Here is a 19,444-nt window from a genome sequence, read left to right as displayed (position 1 = left end):
GGGTATTGTTGTTTTGTCGTTGATAAGAATGATTGTGGTTTGTGGATGGAGGAACCCACAAAGACACACAGGATGTCAGCCCCATCCATCAAGCCTTTTAATGTCCCTACTTGGGGGCGGGTATAATGGCATTGATGATTGATTAGTGTAGTGTTAAATTACGAACAACTTAATAGAGATATCGACAAAAACAGATGCAAATTCTTAAATGTTTTCCTTCGAATTAACAAATAATAAGCATTAGTTGGTGGACGGTACAGAAAACACGTAAAAGATTCCACTTCACTTGTCTTCTATTTATGGCAGAAATTTCTAGCTTATATGATTCTTCAGATAGAATATTTTACTATAATAATAATGGGCAAATTTTAAATGCCATTTCAATCATACCAAAGACTTCCGCATTCGTTTCCTGGGAATTGAGAAAACAGATTTCGTGCTGTTTCTTTATATAAGAATTGTGGGTGTCTACACCTAATCGCGGTTTCAAAATTGAATCAAATTGTCAATAGATGATTTCGATTATTTTTATTTTTATTTTTTGATGATTTGATTCCAGTTCTAACAATTTTGCTTTCAATTTGAATCAATTTTAAAAAAAGAAAAAAAAATGACTTGAACTTAATATATATAAATCAAGTTGCTTTATTCTTTTGGAGTTTAAAACAATAAAATCTTATATAATTCACTTATCATTTGAATTTATAATTCTTTTATTTTAATAAGAATTAGTTATTGTGTATTGTACTATATATTTTATATTTATTTAATTTATTTTTTAACGATTTCAATCTCAATTTTTTAATCAAAACTAAAAAAACGACTCCAATTTAATTTTTAGAAAAACAATCCTGGTTTGGTTCACAGTTTAAACCAAACCATGGTTAGGCCTATGTGAGTGAAGTGCAAGTCTAATAGATAATTTATTTCATACGTTACCTTTGATCAATAAAAAAAAAAAAAAAAAAGAGAGAAAATGAAGCTTTTTACAAACTAATAACACTATTTGTATTGATGGATAAAGCTATTTGTACAGAGAGTGTGCAAAAGCTTTTATAGAAAAATAAAATGACAAAATTATCCTTCTGATATGATTCAAAACACTTTCTCTCACTCGTGTCGCCCTCATCGCTTGCCGACCGCCGACGCCGGTTGCACCTCAATTGGTTTGGATGGTCACCGGTTGTTGGAGGTAGCAGCGGTGAAGGCAATGCGTTAAAGCATAGAGGCGAGGCGACAAGAGGCGATGATGAGAAAAGACACAGAGGCGAGGCAAGGCTACAAGAGGTGGCGGTGAGGACAAGGTGGGCGGGGAGAGAAAGAGAGAAGAGGATGAACAAATCGCAATATATCACGATATTTTAATATTAAAATATGATGATATATCACCATCGCGCCTGTAAAGAGGTTATGTGAACCCTTTTGTATAAATAGCGCGGTCCTCGTATTGATAGCATACAAAAATATCTATTGAAAAATTACTTGATATTTATTGATGCTTGTTAGACCCATGAGATCTTTTAACTCGAACCAAAATTTATTTTTGAATGTTAGACTATTTTTATTATAATAGAAGAATTATAATTCAAAAAAATGAATTATTAAATTGAATTTCATATCATAAAGACGTATAAGTACACATATATATAAACAAACACCACAAAATCTTTTTTTTTGAGTTCTAAAAAAAAAAAGAATGTCAAGTAATGGTGTTAAATTTTTTATCTCAATTCATTCCAAGATTGAATATTGTCTTTCAATTCGATCGATTTTTATTCCTAATTAGTCCTAATATATATTTGAAGAAAACTGGTCTAAATTCAATCCCAATTTTTGAAATAAAGACCGATCGAATGCATAACAAAAATTCCTATTATGTCAAAGAAAGGGAATGTGAGAAATTAGATTTTTTAGAATTGTCTATTTATTGTCAAGAATTATGAGATAGTATTTGTTCTTGTGCAGCTAAACAAATGCTGCTCACAACATGCATGGTAGATTTTAAGATGGAAATATTATGGACAATTCAATATTAAATACATGTACATTACTGAAATTTTAAAATAAAATGATGTAATTGCTTAGCAATGGATTTAAAATTAAGGGGGGGGCTCATTAATTATCGCGTAATTAAGGACCAGTTTGATCACAAAAAAACATCCCTTTTATAAATGTAAAACATCTTGACATGGAAGTTCAACATATATAATTCTAATTGTCTTGCCCTGCAAGCTAAATCGACATGGTTGACATTTCTATTCAAGGAAGATAACAAAAGACAAAACCTACCACATTCACAATAGAAGCATTTTCATATCAAATACACTCCGTTTGCTTACTTGTATTTTTATTTAATTTCTTCAATTGTTTTCAAATAAAACTATTTTCAAACGAGTGTCGACCGAGCGAGGTTACCTTTGACCCATTCCACGGTCCAGTGGGCACTCATATCCACAATTACGGGAATCGTATATCCACAGCCGCCTGATCACTGCCAATCAAAGCGTAATCAGTAATAATCAATACAATATCTTTCTCTGATTACGTTTACACCAAGGATCGGATCTTTTACCGCATCTAATTTTTCGCTCTTTTTCTCAAGGAATTATTTCATGCCATTTCTGTTCATAGCTCGTAGAAGCCGGATCGTTAACGGTCATTTCATTTCTCATCAAAGCCAGAATCCGAACCCAATTTGTCTCGACCCGATGGCGAGAAGCACCGCATTGCCGCTGCTGCTGAAACGAATCTGTCGATCATTGGATAGTCCAATTCACCTCGGCCCCACCCGATCCATCACCTACATGCCTCGACCAGGCGACGACACTCCCCGGGCTGTGACACTGATTCCCGGCGACGGAATCGGCCCTCTGGTGACCGGCGCCGTCGAGCAAGTGATGGAGGTGATGCACGCGCCGGTGTTCTTTGAGCGGTACGAAGTCCACGGCCACATGAAAAGCATGCCTCACGATGTGATCGAGTCGATCAAGAAGAACAAGGTGTGCCTCAAGGGAGGGTTGATGACTCCAGTCGGCGGCGGCGTGAACTCGCTGAACGTGCAGCTCAGGAAGGAGCTCGATCTCTACGCCTCGCTCGTCCACTGCTTCAATCTGCCGGGATTGCCGACGCGCCACGAGAATGTCGACATCGTCGTGATCCGGGAGAACACAGAAGGCGAGTACGCCGGCCTCGAGCACGAGGTCGTTCCCGGCGTCGTCGAAAGCCTCAAGGTACCGTGCATGGCTATATAATCTTAATTTGATCCGTCTGAGTTTATCTTTGAAGACATTTCGATTTCGATTTCGATCTCGATCTAGCGATGCCATGTCACATTGTTGTTTGGGGATCGTGCATGTGATTTCCGAATTTGAATCCGCTGTTAATATATGTTGTGCCCTGGAAAATGATTCCGTTTAATTTGTATGCGAATTGTGATGTGCATTTTCAATGTTGTTAATTATTTATATAGGTGATCACAAAAATGTGCTCAGAGCGGATCGCGCAATACGCATTTGAGTATGCGTACTTGAACAACAGAAAGAAAGTGACGGCTGTTCACAAAGCAAACATAATGAAGCTCGCAGATGGGCTGTTCCTGGAATCATGCCGAGAAGTTGCAACGAAGTATCCTGCAATCGAATACAGTGAAATTATTGTTGATAACTGCTGCATGCAGCTTGTTTCCAGGCCCGAGCAATTTGATGTCATGGTAAGTTCATGCTATTGCTATATATCGTCGTTGTTCAGTGTTGATTGAATATTGATTGAGTGAATGATATTATATGTATGTATATATGATCAGTTGTGTATTTCATTTTGCAGGTCACACCCAATCTTTATGGCAATCTGGTTGCAAATACCGCAGCTGGCATTGCTGGCGGCACAGGAGTCATGCCAGGAGGTATGAGTGTACCTTACCCAAACCAAATAAATTCATTATCGGGTATTCGGGAGCACCAGATACTTAAGCATACAGAAATTTGTGGGGGGTTTGTGCAGGGAACGTAGGGGCCGATCACGCGGTATTCGAGCAAGGTGCTTCCGCTGGGAATGTTGGGAACGAGAGAATACTGCAGAAGAAGAAAGCAAATCCGGTGGCTTTACTTCTATCGTCAGCCATGCTGCTGAGACATCTGCAGTTTCCTTCCTTCGCCGACCGGTTAGAAACCGCCGTGAAGCGGGTCGTATCGGAGGGCAAGCACCGGACAAAGGACGTAGGGGGCCAGAGCACCACTCAGGAGGTGGTTGACGCAGTCATTGCAGCCTTGGACTAATTAATTCTTCCTCATCACACAGACCTCATAATTCTTTCTTCTTCTTCTTCTTCAACTCTTTCCGCCGGCTGTTTTTTCACTTCCATTATAATTTGCTGGCGTTCTGGATGCATGTTGGAATAATTTCTCAATCTCAGAGAGAGGATTGAAACTGTGAAAAAATAATTGTCACTGAAAGCAATTTAATTGTGAAAAAGTTGGCCTGATGCCCCGGCCGGGCTGAGCCACGTTTGGGCGTCAGGGCGGGCGTTACACCTGGGGTTGGCTCGACATGGCCCCGTGGCCTTGCTAAATGGGCAAGCCAGCCCTCGTCTACCAGGCCTTTTAATTTTCTTTATGTTTTTAAATTGTTAAATTTATTATATTGTTATGCTTGAAATTTTAAATGCCATTTGACTATTTATTTGAAATCTCAAATGAATTTTCAGTTATTTGCCTATATTGTTACATAAATAAATTTTGAATTCTACATGACACCTTAGTTTTAAATTTTATATTTGAAATGTGAAAAGTTTTGAGATTTACATTTCAACTTCCCACCAAAAAGGATGCCAAAAGTAGGATCACTCCAAGCTTTTTTATTTTATTATTATTATTTTTTTTTTGTTAACGTATCATCACGAGTGCACTCGTTGTTTGGCTTCACGCATTTCAGTAAGAGAGATAAATCAGGAATCTAGAAGATAAGTTTCGACACCTAGCACAACCATAAACGTGATGGTGACAAGTATTTTTATTTTCAAGGTCACTCTTTGTTTGCTGAACTTGAACTATCTCTTGACTAGAGTTCGAACACGAAATTGAGGGTCCAAAAGAATAACACCCCAGCATATTCTTCATTACTACCAGTTAATCTACATCTCGGAGGCATTCATTATTATTATTTTTTTCTCTAATTTAACCTTGCCCACGTATCCACTAGAGATAAAAAAGAGTTGAATCAAACAAGCTTTAATTAGGGAATTGGGTTGAAGAAAACGGCGAGATCACAAAAATTGTATGGTTGGCAAAAAGGTACTTGAAGTACCTATAGTGAGATATTAATTAAGTATTTATTTATTTGTTTTAAATATTAATTAATAAATATAATAATAATATTTTATTAGTCTCTCTACTCATAATCCCTAATGAAATAGGGTTATTATTAAGCGAGTTTTGTCTTTTTGTCTAAACTAGTACCTCGTCAGCAACACATTTTCCATCACATAATCCAATTTATCACATTACTATAAACTCACTTAGTATGTATTATCATGAATAATATTAAAAATCTGAAATCATCTATCTAGCACTTAAAAGAAGACTCAACAGCATTGTCCTCTCTCTCTGTGCCACCATTGAATATGAATCACTTACATTAAGAGCTCTTTAATTTAATAAATGCGATTTTGTTCACCCCAAGGTGAGTATGTACTGTCCTTATGTTATTTTTAATCCTCAAAGTACTGGGATTATGTTCATCCTGTTAAAGGGGTGAACAAAATCGCACTCTAATTTAATGTCTTCGACATGATGCTTCATTAATATTATTTGCAGTGTAAACCGAATTCGATCCATATGAAGTAGTCAATTTTCCGGCAATCTTGGAGCGGCGGAGGGTGTAGTCCGGTGCACCACCAACTATGCTAATATTAGATATCATTTCAAATTCATAATCATAAATTATAAATATGTAAACATAATAATTTTTTTACTAAAAATATCATAATTAGCTTATAATTAGAAAACCTAAACAACATATATAACCTCTTATAAAAATTATAATAAATAAAAAAATATGCCTACATAAGTACGTTAGGTCCATATAAAAAAGTAAATAATATCCAAAATTTTTAAGTAAGAATCTTACATGCAGAGATGGAAAACGGGCCGGGCTGGGCCGGCCCGCGGGCTAAGCAGGCAAGGCCAAATCGGTCAGCTTAAAAACAGGCCAGCAGATTGCTGACTCTAGCCCGGCTCTACACAGGCTCGCGGGCCAAACGGGGCAGCCCAGCCCGACCAGATTTTTTTTTTTTTTTCTGTTTGATACCATTTTTGGCCATTTAGTCCACTTTGACTATGTGACCCATTTCCGTTTACCTACTTCCTTCTTTAGTTGCAGGCCAATTCCCTTACACCTGCCATCTACACTATAAATAATTAACACAAAATTAATACAATTCATTTAAAAGAATCACACTTGGCAGGGGAATAAAACTTGAACTTACCTTTAACTAGGCAACAGCAAGCAAGCGGCGTGAGAGCAAGGGCGAGCAGCAGCAGACAGTGAGCGAGAGAGGACGAGGGGCGCGGGCGATAGAGGGAGAGGGCGAGACAGAGGGTGAGACGAGGGCGAGGGCGAGAGCAAGGGGCGCGGGCGAGGGCGAGGGCGAGACAGAGGGTGAGAGCGAGAGGCGCAAGCTATTTGGGAGAGGGCTGTTTGGGGGGGGGGTGTGGCCGATTAGCGGGCCAAGCAGGCCAGTTCAAATCGGCCCGACCTTAAATAGGCCAGCAAAATGCTGGCCCTAGCTCGATGCCAAGCCAAGCCCCAACGGACCACCATGTCGAGCCAAGCCCATTTTATCATCTCTACTTACATCATCCATCCTGCCCTGCCGTACCTTCACAGCTTCATGTTTTAAGTCAACTTCTTGTACAATTTAGGGTACATTTTTGTATTATGCGCTATCTTTTGATTTAAGTAGAATGATTTTTATTTAAATTTAAAAATAAAATTTTTTTAAGCTAAGTAACATGTATTGTATTTAACTTATTTGTAATAAAAAAAAATTATATGTTATTAGAATATCTTATTGTTTTGTTCTATTAAAGTTTTTTAATAATCGAGTGAATGATAGTAAAAATTAATTTTTATCCAACTTTCAAAATATCACTTGAGTGCTCATATGTTAGTAATAAAAAATTCAAATAATTAAACTTACTGTATTCAAGTATCTTATTTGAAGTAAAGTTATATAAGTAATCGAGTGATTTTAAACCAACTTTCAAAAATAATACTCGTGTGATCATATGTTGGAAAGGCTAATACATCTCATATTTATCTTTATAGTTTTAAAATTGAGTGATTTAACTAATAAAAAAATTAAGATTTTATGTCAAGCTTTTTGTGCTTGTCAATCAAGTAGAATAGCCATCCAATTGAGTGAAAAGACTTAAGTCTATGCTTGTTTCATCAATCCATTGACGTAATATTTCAATAGAGTATTTGTTAGGCTTCATAGTATCAAGCCTTTATTCTTTGATGGTTATCGATTGGGAGTTGTGCTCAAATCAAGTATTTTGTCTTTCTCAATTGAATAATTTGGTGTTCTACTTTTCATTTTAACAAGTTAAATTTTACTTTTAAGATTTTGTGTGTGTTTGATAATATGAAAAATATATTAAAAATTTTACATCCAAAGAATTAAATTTCATATTTAGTATTTTACACACTATATTTTTCATATAATTGAATTCTATGGTACAATCATTCAAACATGTTTTTGTCTCTTTTCCATAAAAAATTTCATATAGGGGAGAGATAATTTTTGTTTTTCATATAAATTTAAAAATATTTTCTTTTTTAATTAAATGCTATCAAATACACCCTTAAAGTTTATAATCAAAGCTATAAAATTTATTTTATAGAACTTATTCTTATTTAAGTCATATTCGCATCATTATTTCTTTAACCAGTAAGAGTTAAGTCTTTCAACAAATTATTTTATAATTATCTTTCAAAGGCTAACAAAAAAATCAAACAATTTTCTTTATATAAAGGGTCTTTAAATTATTTTTTTTTTAAAAAAATACTCAATTCACCCTTATTTTGTGTAAATTATTATTTATAATACCAAACATTTGGACATCAACTATCATCTTGTCCATGAGCAACTAAAGAAGGGATTTATTGAACGCGTCCATGTTTCCTTTGCCTCTCGACTCTCAAAACATTTTCACATAATTCGAAAACTTCTCAACATCACTTCCTTACTTCCAAGTTGGGGAAATTGGAACCTCTTCCTCCAAGCTGAGGGGGTGTCAGGTGTGGAAGAGTGTAACTTAATTTGGGTCGTTTTACATAGGCTTGACGGGTCTATCGAGAGGCTCATAGAGAATGGGCAAAAAGACAATTTTACCCTCGCCCACTTTGCAAATTTGCAAAGCGGGCCACTACCCCCTCTACGCCTCTCACCTGCCATGGCCACTGCTCGCCTTTTTCGCCTCGCCTCGCTATAGTCGCCTGGCCTTTTCTTCATCACCTCTCTGCCATCGTCGCCTCATCTCACCTCGCCGACAGTCGATGCAACAACTGTTGACGAGATGAGGTGAGGCGACGATGGCAGAGAGGCGACAGAGACAAGGCCAAGCGACTGCAACGAGACGCGATGGAGAGGCAATTGGCAACCATTATAGGAGAGACGTGCAGAGCGAGGGAATCCATGGGAGGGGGAGGGAGAGAGCAGGCGCGTGAGGGCAAAATGATCTTTTTACTCCCTTTCGATAAATCCGTCGATAAGCCCTCGGGCTCTCTAGCGTTTTTCACTTAATTTTCTCGTGGCTCTGTCAACTTAGGATTGCTTATCCTTATTTGTCATAGCTAGTTTGTTGGTAGCATTGAGTAGCTATTAGTTTGTTGTTGTTCCAGCTGTATAAGCTGTTGTAATTGTATGTCTTAGGTGACATTTACTCATCTTGTATATAAATAAATACTAATTAACACCAGATAGAGTTATAGATATATATATAGAGAGAGAGAAATTCTCCTATTCTCTTTTCTCCTACTCTCGTCTTTTATATTATCTTTTCAAGCTAAGCTTCTGGTTGGTCATGGAGGTTCTCTTCCTCTTCACGGAGACACCTTTAATTAAAAAATCCTGCAAAATAACGGATAATTGGAAAATATCTACCACTTGAGTGATATTCACCCCTCTCTCTCTCCGTCTCTCTGCCACCATGAACATGAATCGCGTCATCAAGAGCTCTTTGATGTCTTTGACACGACGCTTCATTAATATTCATGGCGGTGCGAACCGATTTCGACCCATATGGACTCGTCAATTTTCCGATAATCTTGAACCGGAGCAGTGGGAATCGCCGGAGGGTGTTGTCCGGCGCGGCACCAACTACGTTCCTTTGTCTCCGATAAGCTTCTTGGAGCGATCGGCCAAGGTTTACAGGGACGGGACATCGATTGTTTATGGTTCTGTAAAGTACACTTGGAAAGAGACCCATCAACGGTGTGTCAAGCTCGCCTCTGCTCTTTCCCAGTTGGGTATTTCCCGCGGAGACGTTGTGAGTTTGCTTCTCCCACTCATCTAATATATCCTCGTTTTCTGTTATGATTTTGTGAATCCTTTGTTTAGGGGTGTTTCTTTGTTGGCCCCGGTGGAATTTGATCTTACTGGCTTTGCTCTGAGTTAGTTCTTTTGGTGAATTAGTTGATTCATGGTAGGGAACTTGCCAAATTGCATGCGTTTCTCTTCCATTGACTCTCTTTGTAATTTGACATATAAGCGTTTGGTTCAATGCGATGCAATTTATGGAGTAGCAAGTGAGGTTCATTCGGGACAATCCGTTCCAGTTGGTATGATATGCTTCAGAATGTTGTGAATCATGTGCACTCTCGACATTTTGCCCTCTTGTTCTTATGATATTACGTATTATTTTTGGAATTTCTTCCCCGTTTAAGTTGGTGATCAAGAAGGAAATTCAGGAAACTGCATAGCTATTTGGTTTGTGTTTGTACCTCATTATCAATTTTCTGTACATTTACAAATGGCAGATGTAATTTGTCATGTCTAAATTCCAAACCATTGAGCAGGTAGCAACATTAGCCCCTAATATTCCTGCAATGCATGAGCTGCATTTTGCAGTCCCCATGGCTGGAGCTGTTCTGTGTACGTTTAATGCGCGCCACGATTCAGCCATGCTCTCAATCCTACTCAAACATTCAGAAGCCAAGATCATTTTCGTAGATTACCAGTTCCTTGGAATTGCTCGTGGAGCACTTGACCTCCTTACAAGTACAGGAACAAAACTGCCTAGTCTTGTCCTAGTTCCTGAATCTACAGATTCCTTGCCATTGAGCTTTACTTCTGAAGCTTATGAATACGAAAAATTCTTAGCAACAGGACGTGCTGATTTTGACATAAGACGGCCAAAAAGTGAATGGGATCCTATTAGTGTGAACTATACTTCTGGCACAACCTCACGTCCTAAAGGAGTTGTTTATAATCACCGAGGTGCCTATCTCAATTCCCTTGCAACTGTTTTACTTCACGAGATGAGGTCCATGCCTGTTTATCTTTGGACAGTGCCCATGTTTCACTGCAATGGGTGGTGCCTTATTTGGGGAGTTGCTGCGCTTGGTGGCACAAATATATGCCTTAGAAGGGTTTCTCCCAAGGGCATTTTTGAGAGCATTGATCTCCACAAGGTGACACACATGGGTGGTGCACCAACTGTTTTGAACATGATTGTAAACTCACCTGCCAGTGACCAGAAGCCACTTCCTCACAAGGTTGAAGTTATGACAGGGGGCTCACCACCTCCTCCTCAGATCATTTTCAAGATGGAGGAGCTGGGATTCACAGTATCCCACTTGTATGGACTTACAGAGACTTATGGTCCAGGAACATCTTGTGTATGGAAGCCGGAGTGGGACTGTTTGCCTCTAGATGAACGTTCAAGGTTGAAAGCACGACAAGGAGTTCAACATCTTGGTCTAGAGGAAGTAGACGTAAAGGATCCAGTCACCATGAATAGCATTCCAGCTGATAGAAAGACAGTTGGCGAGGTTATGTTCAGAGGAAATACTGTAATGAGTGGATACCTCAAGGATCCCGGAGCAACAGAAGAAGCATTCAAGGGTGGTTGGTTTCGGAGTGGTGACCTTGGGGTGAAACATTCAGATGGGTATATAGAACTTAAGGATCGGTCAAAGGATATTATAATCTCTGGGGGGGAGAACATTAGCAGTGTAGAAGTAGAGACCGTGTTGCATGGTCATCCAGGAGTCCTTGAAGCTGCAGTTGTTGCGAGACCTGATAATCACTGGGGACAGACTCCTTGTGCATTTGTGAAGTTGAAGGAAGGGTTTAATGTTGACGCTCAAGAAATGATCAAGTTCTGCCGGGATCATTTGCCACATTACATGGCACCCAGGACTGTCATTTTTGATGATATTCCAAGAACTTCAACTGGAAAGGTGCAGAAATTCCTTTTGAGGGAGAGGGCAAAAGCACTGGGCAGCCTTTTTTGAGTGGGAAGATAAGCAGTCGCATTGCTTCATTGCATCGGGAGGTAAAGTTACAAGCTGAAAACTGGTGTGTGCATTTTGTTAGTACCAGTTCTGAATTCAGATTGCTTTTTTACCATCGCATTGTTGTGAATGATTTCTGCTTTCAGTCAAAATATAATTTGGATGATGCCAACAAGTCCATATGGGAAGCTCTCCTTATATTAGATATGGCTTTCACAAAATCATGCCTGCACCAGAATTTTTGGCTACTTTTGTAGGCAGGAAACAGAATAAGAAAGTTGGGTCCGATGTTGTCTCTTATGGAGCTGTCGGGAGAAGCAATGAAATAGGCTAAGATCCTAAAGCAGAGGCAGAGCGCTTATATTGGATTAGAAGTTCCAGGTGGCATTTAAACATAGTGCTTCAAAAGGAAATTGTTATGTTGTATTTCATGTTTCTAACCAGAAAATTGTACATATAATGGTTGTTATCTGTAAACGTTGAATAAATTTTTTTAAGGCAATATAACTGTAAGTGATCCTATGAATGAGATGCAGAAATGAATGCCACTTAAATGTCTCATTTTGGTGACATTTTCTGCCATCAACAATCTCTAATAATATTATGCTACAAAAGGCACTCTTTGTTTCTCCATACAAGTTTACATTCAAATACTTTTACAGGAACAAGTACAATAGTACAAGTACAACCCTCAACCCTTCAAGCTAGTACTCGGGTAAATAGTTCTTTGAAGGACCGCGCTGATCAGTCCGAAATTGCACCTCATTTGGTCCCTTACACACACACTCACTCGGCCTGGAATTCAGACCGAACAGCATTATTATCCTTCCTTTTAAGCAATGGAGATAGCGGGATGTCGGGTCAGGTTGAGGCGCATGATGTATTGATGTGTCACAGAACCGCCATACAGTTGATCTGCAATCTTTATCCCACTGGTAACCATGGCCAATTTTGGGTCGAAGTAGAAAGCTACGGGTTTTCCTTGCAGGTCAACAGCCAGAATCCCACCATTCTTCTCCATTTTTAGTCGCCCCATGTACTTCACCACCATCGCCAGACACTTTCGGATAAAGGGGTACTTCTGTGCCATATCCCAATAAAATGAAGTACCCTGCCCAAGTCATTATGTATTTTGATAAGGTAAGGGTAATTTTAATTTGGTTGGCAAACTAGCACTCTGAAAATCATTGTTATAAATACTGTTCTAATCTTGGGTTCAATTTTAATATACAATGCATTATTATATCCCCAAATAGCATTTCAAGTTTCAAAAACCCTACAAGCCCTTCATATAAATACGCACCCATACTATTGCAATCCAGTAATGTGCTCCTCCTCCATCATAATGTATGTTGTCTGGCATTCCGGGCAAATTCTCAACGAAGCTATCAACAGATCCCTTTCTCTCGCCTTGTATGAAGTATCTCCTGCACCTCCACCTGCACATTCAAGAAGTCGTCAAATCCAATCAGAAACTGCCAGTTTCAGACAGGAAAGAGAGAAGAAGAATGAATCCGAATTAACTCAATTTGAGTTACCCACATCGGGGTTTCGCAGAAGACGACGGAGAGTTGATCTGGGGAGACTGCAACTCCATTGGGGAAGTAGAGGTCGGAGAGCAGCAATTCGGTTTTCTGAGTCGACGGATCATAGGCGAGGAGTCGGCCGTGTGGTCTGCCCTCCAGAAAGTCCCAAATGGACTCCTTTGTTCCGTACTTGTGCGATGCATCTGTGAAATATACGATTCCATTCTCCGCAATGTCCACGCCATCTGTTAGCTTGAACTTCACTCCCTCTGCCTCATCCGTGAGCAGCTCAATTTCACCATCTGCTCCTACTTTCAGCAGCCCCTGCGTTCATGTATAAACTCAGAGACTTAAGGAGGTGTTTGGCCTTTTTTTCAACAGTTTTTAAGTAGTGTAAAATTTAAAAATTAGATAATAGTTAATAATGTCTTTTAATAAATTTACTTTAAACTGTTATTATATAGTCATATGTTTAACTTAAAACTTGATAGAGTTGAGGTAGCGGCCGACGAGAAGAGAGGAGGGTAGTAGATGAAAGAGATGGGGATGAATTTGGAGGCAGCGGCCAATGGCAACGGTGAAGCTGGAGGTGGTGACTGACGGCGACAAAGGAGCTGGTCAAAGCTGGAAGGAGGTGGTAACGACAAAGGTATTAAGACGAAGGAGATGGATGGATTGAAAATTAGAAAGTTATGTGTGAAGAAAAATCTGTCTTTTGCTTGGTTAATACAATAAACTGCCAAGAGTTTATTCGAAAAAAGTGGGGGAGCAATTTCTGGAAAATGCTACTGATTAATTTCAAAAGTTGGGTAACATTTAAGCCTTTAAATGTTACCGTATGCGAAAAAAAAAAAAAAAAAAAAGCTGCGTAAGGTAACTTATAAGCTATTTCGCGGTCAGACGGATAAGCCAAACACTGAAACACCTAAATCCAATCGGGTAAAGTAATAATATGCCAATACACATTAAGTTCCAAACCTTAACAGCATCGGCGACGACGACTTCATTTTGGTGTCCAAGAGCGAGTCCCAGAGGTCGGCCGCCGGTGTTGACCCAGTTCTCCACCACCGTGTCCGCCGCCGACTCGTTCACCGTGACTCGCTTGATCCACCCATCTACACAACCAGTATACAAGAGTCCCGATTTGGGGTCGTAAGCGAGGTCTTCCGGTCCCGGCAAATGCCCAGCCCCGATCAACTCTACGCCGCGAAGCATACGGGGGTTTTGGCTAGGCACGAAGATGGGCCGGCGAGCTCGCTCGTGGGTGGGGAGAGGAGCTGGGTCGAAGGAGAAGAGTTGGTAGAAGACGGCGGCGGAGAGTAGAGGCGCGAGAGCGGAGAGGAGAGAAATGGAGGGCCATAAGGTCCTCCTCCTCCTGGTTTGATTGGAGAAGAAGGAGAAGAAGACGGCGGGGTTGGCTCAGACGACGACGGCGACATTGCTTTTGCTTGTTTGGTTAAAGACCACACAAATTCTCATCAGATTGAATTCGGAGTTTCTAAATAAATGAAAAATTCTATTCATAACCCGCATTTTTTACTCTCACCACCCAAATCTCATCAAATTTCATATTAATTTTAAAATTCTTATTTTACCCCTCCCACGACCCACGATCCACAACTCACTTTCTTCTCCGACCACCAATTTTCCCCTCGCCTCTCTCTTTCTCTCCTGCACACACATACACACACAAATACATACATATATATATATATACACACATATGCAACCACCATAGTCGACTCCCCCAACACGCATGCGCGTGCGCGCACACACACTCTCTCTATATATATGCAAAGGCATATACACACAAAAACCATGACCGCAGCCATGATAGTAGTCGGGAAACCCAGCGTTCTCCGACTGGCCCGAGCCGGAGAACGATGGGCCCTGACTGCTGGCAGTCGGGAGCCTTTTTAATTAGTTTTTAATTAATTTTTTTATTATAATAAAATAAAATTAAAAAATAATACAAATAAATAAATTTTAAATATCTACATTTTAAGTAATTATAATTTGACTAATTTTAAATTTTAAATCATCGTATTGAATTTTTAATACTTAAAAAAATTTAAAATTAGTTAATTTATCTTATTAAATTACTTAAAGATACACATATCTGAAAATCTTACCATCATTTAAAATAATTTTTTTAAATATATGTATCTTTACCTAATTTAATAAGATAAATTAATTAATTTTAATTTTTTTTATGTATAAAAAATTCAACACCTAATTAGGATGATTTAATACTTAAATCATGTGTATCTTTAAGTAATTCAATAAGATAAATTAATTAATTTTAATTTTTTTAAGTATTAAAAATTTAACAAGATGATTTAAAATTTAAAATTAGTTAAATTATAATTACTTAAAATACAGATATTTAAAATTTATTTATTTATATTATTTGGCAATTTATCTATGGCAATTTAATTATGTTTGTTATTTTTCATATTAATTATATTTTTACACTTCACATTTTAAATATATGTGTGAGAATAATATGAAATTAATGATATTTTAAAAAAAGATTAAAAAATTTTAAAAGGCCTAAACTTAAAAAAATAAAAAATAAATATATTAATAAAAAAATAAAAAATTTAAAAGACCACCGTACCTCGCTGTGCGGGGCTTGCTAAGACCCCTGCACCGTGAGGTGCGGAGGTTTCCATGGTCGCGGCCATGTTTTTGTGTGTTAGTGTGTGTGTATATATATATATATATATTTATATAAGTGTGTGTTGGGTTCATGGCCGTGGCCAGGGTAGTCGCGATCATGTTGTGTGTATATATATATTTATATAGGTATGTGTGAGTGTATATATATATATGTATATATTTGTTGGGTGTAATCTCCTACCTTAAGGGCCCATCACATAAAGTCCCACTCACGTGGGATGGGTTAATCACGGTACACGATAGCCTACCAGGTAAGAGACACATTGGATGGTGCCCACAAGGAGCTACCTCTACAGGAGGATGAAACTCACACACTGCGATTGTCATGACTCGAACTTGCATTCTTGGGTGTAATCTGTTACATGAGAACTAACCGTGCTATACTCGTGGGGGCATATGTATGTATTTGTGTGTGTGTGCGAGAGAGAAAGAGAGAGACGAGGTGGAGGCTGACGATCGGAGAAGAAAGTGAGTTTTGGGTTGTGGGAGGGGTAAAATAAGAATTTTAAAATTAGTGTGGAATTTTATGAGGTTTGGATTGTGAAGAGTAAAAACACGGGTTATGAATAGAATTTTCCTAAATAAAGAGGCTCGTGAAATTAAGCAAACAATTTAATTAAAATAAAATTAATAAATAACACAAAAAAATTAATTTACTCAACCAAGGAAGTAATATAATATTTCGTTTTTATGGGTTATAATATTTTTGGTTTTGAATGGTTTGAAGGAACAATAGAAAGAAGGGCTATTGATTTGATGAGAGAAGCCGATACAAAGACTCTTTTGACTGAAGACTCTTCACCTACGTGCATATATAGGATAACTATCTACCTATATGCTGCACTTAGAATATTTAGAATTTTCTGCTTTGTTGCGTATTACAATACAATTCAATACAAATGTTTATAAACATTTGTCTCACAATTGTTGACTTAAAAGATGCATGAATGAATTCTCTAGTACTAGTAGTATTAACAACTTCTATAATCTTCTAAAATTATCTACAATAGAAGAGCATTCTCTTGTTCTCTAATGACAAGCATTGAGATAGCATGGTCTCACTCCCTTCCTCTCTCCTCCCTTCCCCATAACAAAACCACTTACGGTGTCAAGTTTTGGTGAAATAAGCTCCCCATAAGAAAATATTCTCCTACATATTTCTTAACATTTCTTTACACTTGCACGAGACTTCTTTTCACAATAAATATCGCAGTTGTAGGATAGAGATGTTAAATGGGTCGGTCGCTTCAATCAATGATGAGTCAAGCCCCCATTTATACAGGGCCAAGCTCGTCTAAGGGCTTGGCTTGGTTCGATCCATTGGGTTTAATTAAATTTTAATTTTATTAAAATTAAAATTATAAATAATTAATTTTTGAATTTGAACGGTTGATATTTATTTTAATAACTCTAATGTTTTAAAAATTATATAGACAATGTCATAAATTCAATAAATCCCAAATAATTTATATTTCACACATAATTTTGCACTTTTTTTATAAGAAAATTTATATTTCATACACAAAAGGCACAATCACTTTAAAAAACTCTAAATACATATGTTTCTTAGATACTATTGTTGGAGTTTAAATTTAAAATATGAATTAATTTTTAAAAATTTTAATATATATAAATTTTAATATTACTTTAAAAGTGAAATAGTAACTATCAAAGGTTTCAATTTTAAACTTTTAATTTCTACATTTAAATTTTTATTTTAAAGTAGAAATTTATTTTTTAAAAATATTTTTATATCGTAATTATTAATTAAATAGATATATTTTTTAAAATTATTCTAAACTATTTTAAAAATTGGTCAGCTTGAAACTTTTGTTGAGCTCAATTTGTTGGCTAAAGTTGGGAGCTAAGAAGCACGGAAATGGCGAAAATGGCCATGTTTCCCATTTTGGAGTTGTTTCTTGTCTCGAAAATGACAAAACTAGCTTGAAACAATATTTTGATCGTTTTTGTAAATTGTGAAACATTCTAGGGCTATTTTGTAATTTACAAAAAGTAGACAAAAACGTGTTTCTTGCGACATCAACCGTTGAACCCTAATAAGATGGAGGATATAGTGGCGGTCGACGGCGAGAGCGGGGTGAGATGGGTCGACGGCGATGAGAGAGGCAAGGAGATGTGTTGACAGTGAGAGAGACAATGACGACAGCATAAATGAAGAATGCAGCGACGGTCAACGATGATCGACGAGCTAGGTCAGTGGCGAGAATAGCGAATACTCGAGTTTCTCTCTATCTACTCCAAAAGGTCAATGGTGAGAATAGCGAACACTTGAGTTTCTCTCTATCTACTCCAAACCTTTAAGCTTCACTGCATTTGTAAGTCAGGTTTACAACATATAATACTATTTATATCATATATAAATTATAAATTAATTTTAAATACACTACTACTTATTTTATTCTAACACTTATAGTTTTGACTATTTAATACATATATCCTTATATTTTAAAAATCTATAGTTTATCTCGTATTTCTATTTCTTTTAACTTTTTAAAAAATATTATTTTCACAATTTTATTTCGTATTAAAAATATTTTCTATTTTCAAACAACCTAAGTTGAGAGCGTGATACGTAGGCTTCGCTTGACCCGTTTTAGGCGAGCTCACAGATCGATTTGAGTCCCATCTCATAAACAAGTGGGTCTATCTCAACCAGTCCCTTTATGGCTAATGGGGGCCCCAGGCTGAGCTGGCCCAACCCGATCTGTTTGACATCACAACCGTAGGATGCTGGGTCAAGTCAAGGTAGGTTATGTGCAGAAACTCCAGAGAATTGCCATACAAATGATCTGCGAGCTTTCTCCACTCGTAACCGTCGCTAGTTTTGGGTTGAAGTAGAAGACAATGGGGGGGGTTTTTCTCGGTTGTAATTAGTTGTAACAACTACCATCCCACACTATTCTTATCCATTTCTCCCTATATAAATTCTTTTATAAAATAACCTTATTTTTGCTCCAAATTCTATATTACAAACAGTTTTAATTCCAAATTTCTCGTACATGTCAAGGGCAACGATTTTATTTTTTCAATAATAAGATTCCCACGTGAGATGGCCGTAAAGCCGCGGAGAGGAAGTAGATAGACTTTGGCTTAGTTTGACAATGCATTTTTAAATGTAACTTAAAAGATGTTCAGTTTTAAAACTGATAACGTGTTTGAATAAATATATTTTTAGACTATTAGTTAAAAATTATATGTTTAGTTTATAAAAACTGATAAGTTGGTCAAAAATATTAAAATGGACATGAAATTGAATAATATAAATAAAATTTAAAAAATATAAATTTTTAATATTTTTTTTTTAAATTGATGTCTAAAATACTTACAATTACATGTTAATAAATTATAAAAAAAATTAAAAATATATAACTTTTATATTTTATGTATAAATTTAGATTTAATTCATAAAAATCTTCAATATATTTGTTGAGATATTATAAATTATTTATTTTTAAAATTTATCAATAATTTGTCATTTAAATAAATATTAATATTTAAATAAATAATTTTATCAATACATATCAAGCGGTGATGGCAGTTTGCGACGCTAGGTGACGATGGCAGCCTTGGGCGACACTGGGCGGCAATGGAAGATTTTGGGCGACAACGATGACCATTTGTGAAGGAGATCTAATGATAGCAATAATGGACTAGACACAGATGGAGAAGGGAAGATAGGAGAAGATACACAGATGGAG

The 19,444-nt window shown here is 37.2% G+C and overlaps 3 protein-coding genes across 4 annotated transcripts; 2 read left to right on the top strand and 1 right to left on the bottom strand.

Moving 5' to 3' along the window:
• The first annotated feature begins 2,473 nt into the window (after nt 1-2,473).
• On the top strand, nt 2,474-4,652 carry LOC127804318 (isocitrate dehydrogenase [NAD] regulatory subunit 1, mitochondrial-like). Its single transcript, XM_052341174.1, has 4 exons — nt 2,474-3,230; nt 3,470-3,709; nt 3,823-3,901; nt 4,000-4,652. The coding sequence occupies exons 1-4, from the start codon at nt 2,613-2,615 to the stop codon at nt 4,272-4,274; spliced, it is 1,212 nt and encodes a 403-aa protein (XP_052197134.1). The 5' UTR covers nt 2,474-2,612; the 3' UTR covers nt 4,275-4,652.
• A 4,370-nt stretch (nt 4,653-9,022) lies between these two features.
• Nucleotides 9,023-12,264, top strand: LOC127804689 (butanoate--CoA ligase AAE1-like). 2 transcript variants are annotated; one of them, XM_052341626.1, is made up of 3 exons: nt 9,023-9,548; nt 10,078-11,558; nt 11,664-12,264. In XM_052341626.1, exons 1-2 carry the CDS (start codon nt 9,210-9,212, stop codon nt 11,515-11,517), a joined length of 1,779 nt encoding a protein of 592 aa, XP_052197586.1. In that variant the 5' UTR covers nt 9,023-9,209; the 3' UTR covers nt 11,518-11,558; nt 11,664-12,264. The 2 variants fall into 2 exon arrangements, with proteins under 2 accessions (XP_052197586.1, XP_052197585.1); XM_052341625.1 differs by having other exon boundaries at nt 10,078-12,264.
• On the bottom strand, nt 12,072-14,497 carry LOC127804690 (protein STRICTOSIDINE SYNTHASE-LIKE 5-like). The gene is given in 5 exon segments (XM_052341627.1): nt 12,072-12,628; nt 12,821-12,956; nt 13,060-13,367; nt 14,022-14,419; nt 14,422-14,497. Coding segments are annotated over 5 exon segments (1,182 nt in total). The 5' UTR covers nt 14,483-14,497; the 3' UTR covers nt 12,072-12,349.
• Between the last annotated feature and the right edge of the window lie 4,947 nt (nt 14,498-19,444).

The sequence above is a fragment of the Diospyros lotus genome, chromosome 6, assembly GCF_014633365.1.
Source record: "Diospyros lotus cultivar Yz01 chromosome 6, ASM1463336v1, whole genome shotgun sequence".
NCBI lineage: Eukaryota > Viridiplantae > Streptophyta > Magnoliopsida > Ericales > Ebenaceae > Diospyros > Diospyros lotus.
This window is presented reverse-complemented; position numbering and strand designations above follow the sequence as displayed.

Coding starts and splice junctions, on each gene's coding strand:
- LOC127804318 (XM_052341174.1), top strand. CDS start 2,613: ATGCCATTTCTGTTCATAGCTCGTAGAAGCCGGATCGTTAACGGTCAT. Junction 3,231..3,469: donor GCGTCGTCGAAAGCCTCAAG/GTACCGTGCATG, acceptor TTATTTATATAG/GTGATCACAAAAATGTGCTC. Junction 3,902..3,999: donor CACAGGAGTCATGCCAGGAG/GTATGAGTGTAC, acceptor GGGTTTGTGCAG/GGAACGTAGGGGCCGATCAC.
- LOC127804689 (XM_052341626.1), top strand. CDS start 9,210: ATGAACATGAATCGCGTCATCAAGAGCTCTTTGATGTCTTTGACACGA. Junction 9,549..10,077: donor GTATTTCCCGCGGAGACGTT/GTGAGTTTGCTT, acceptor ACCATTGAGCAG/GTAGCAACATTAGCCCCTAA.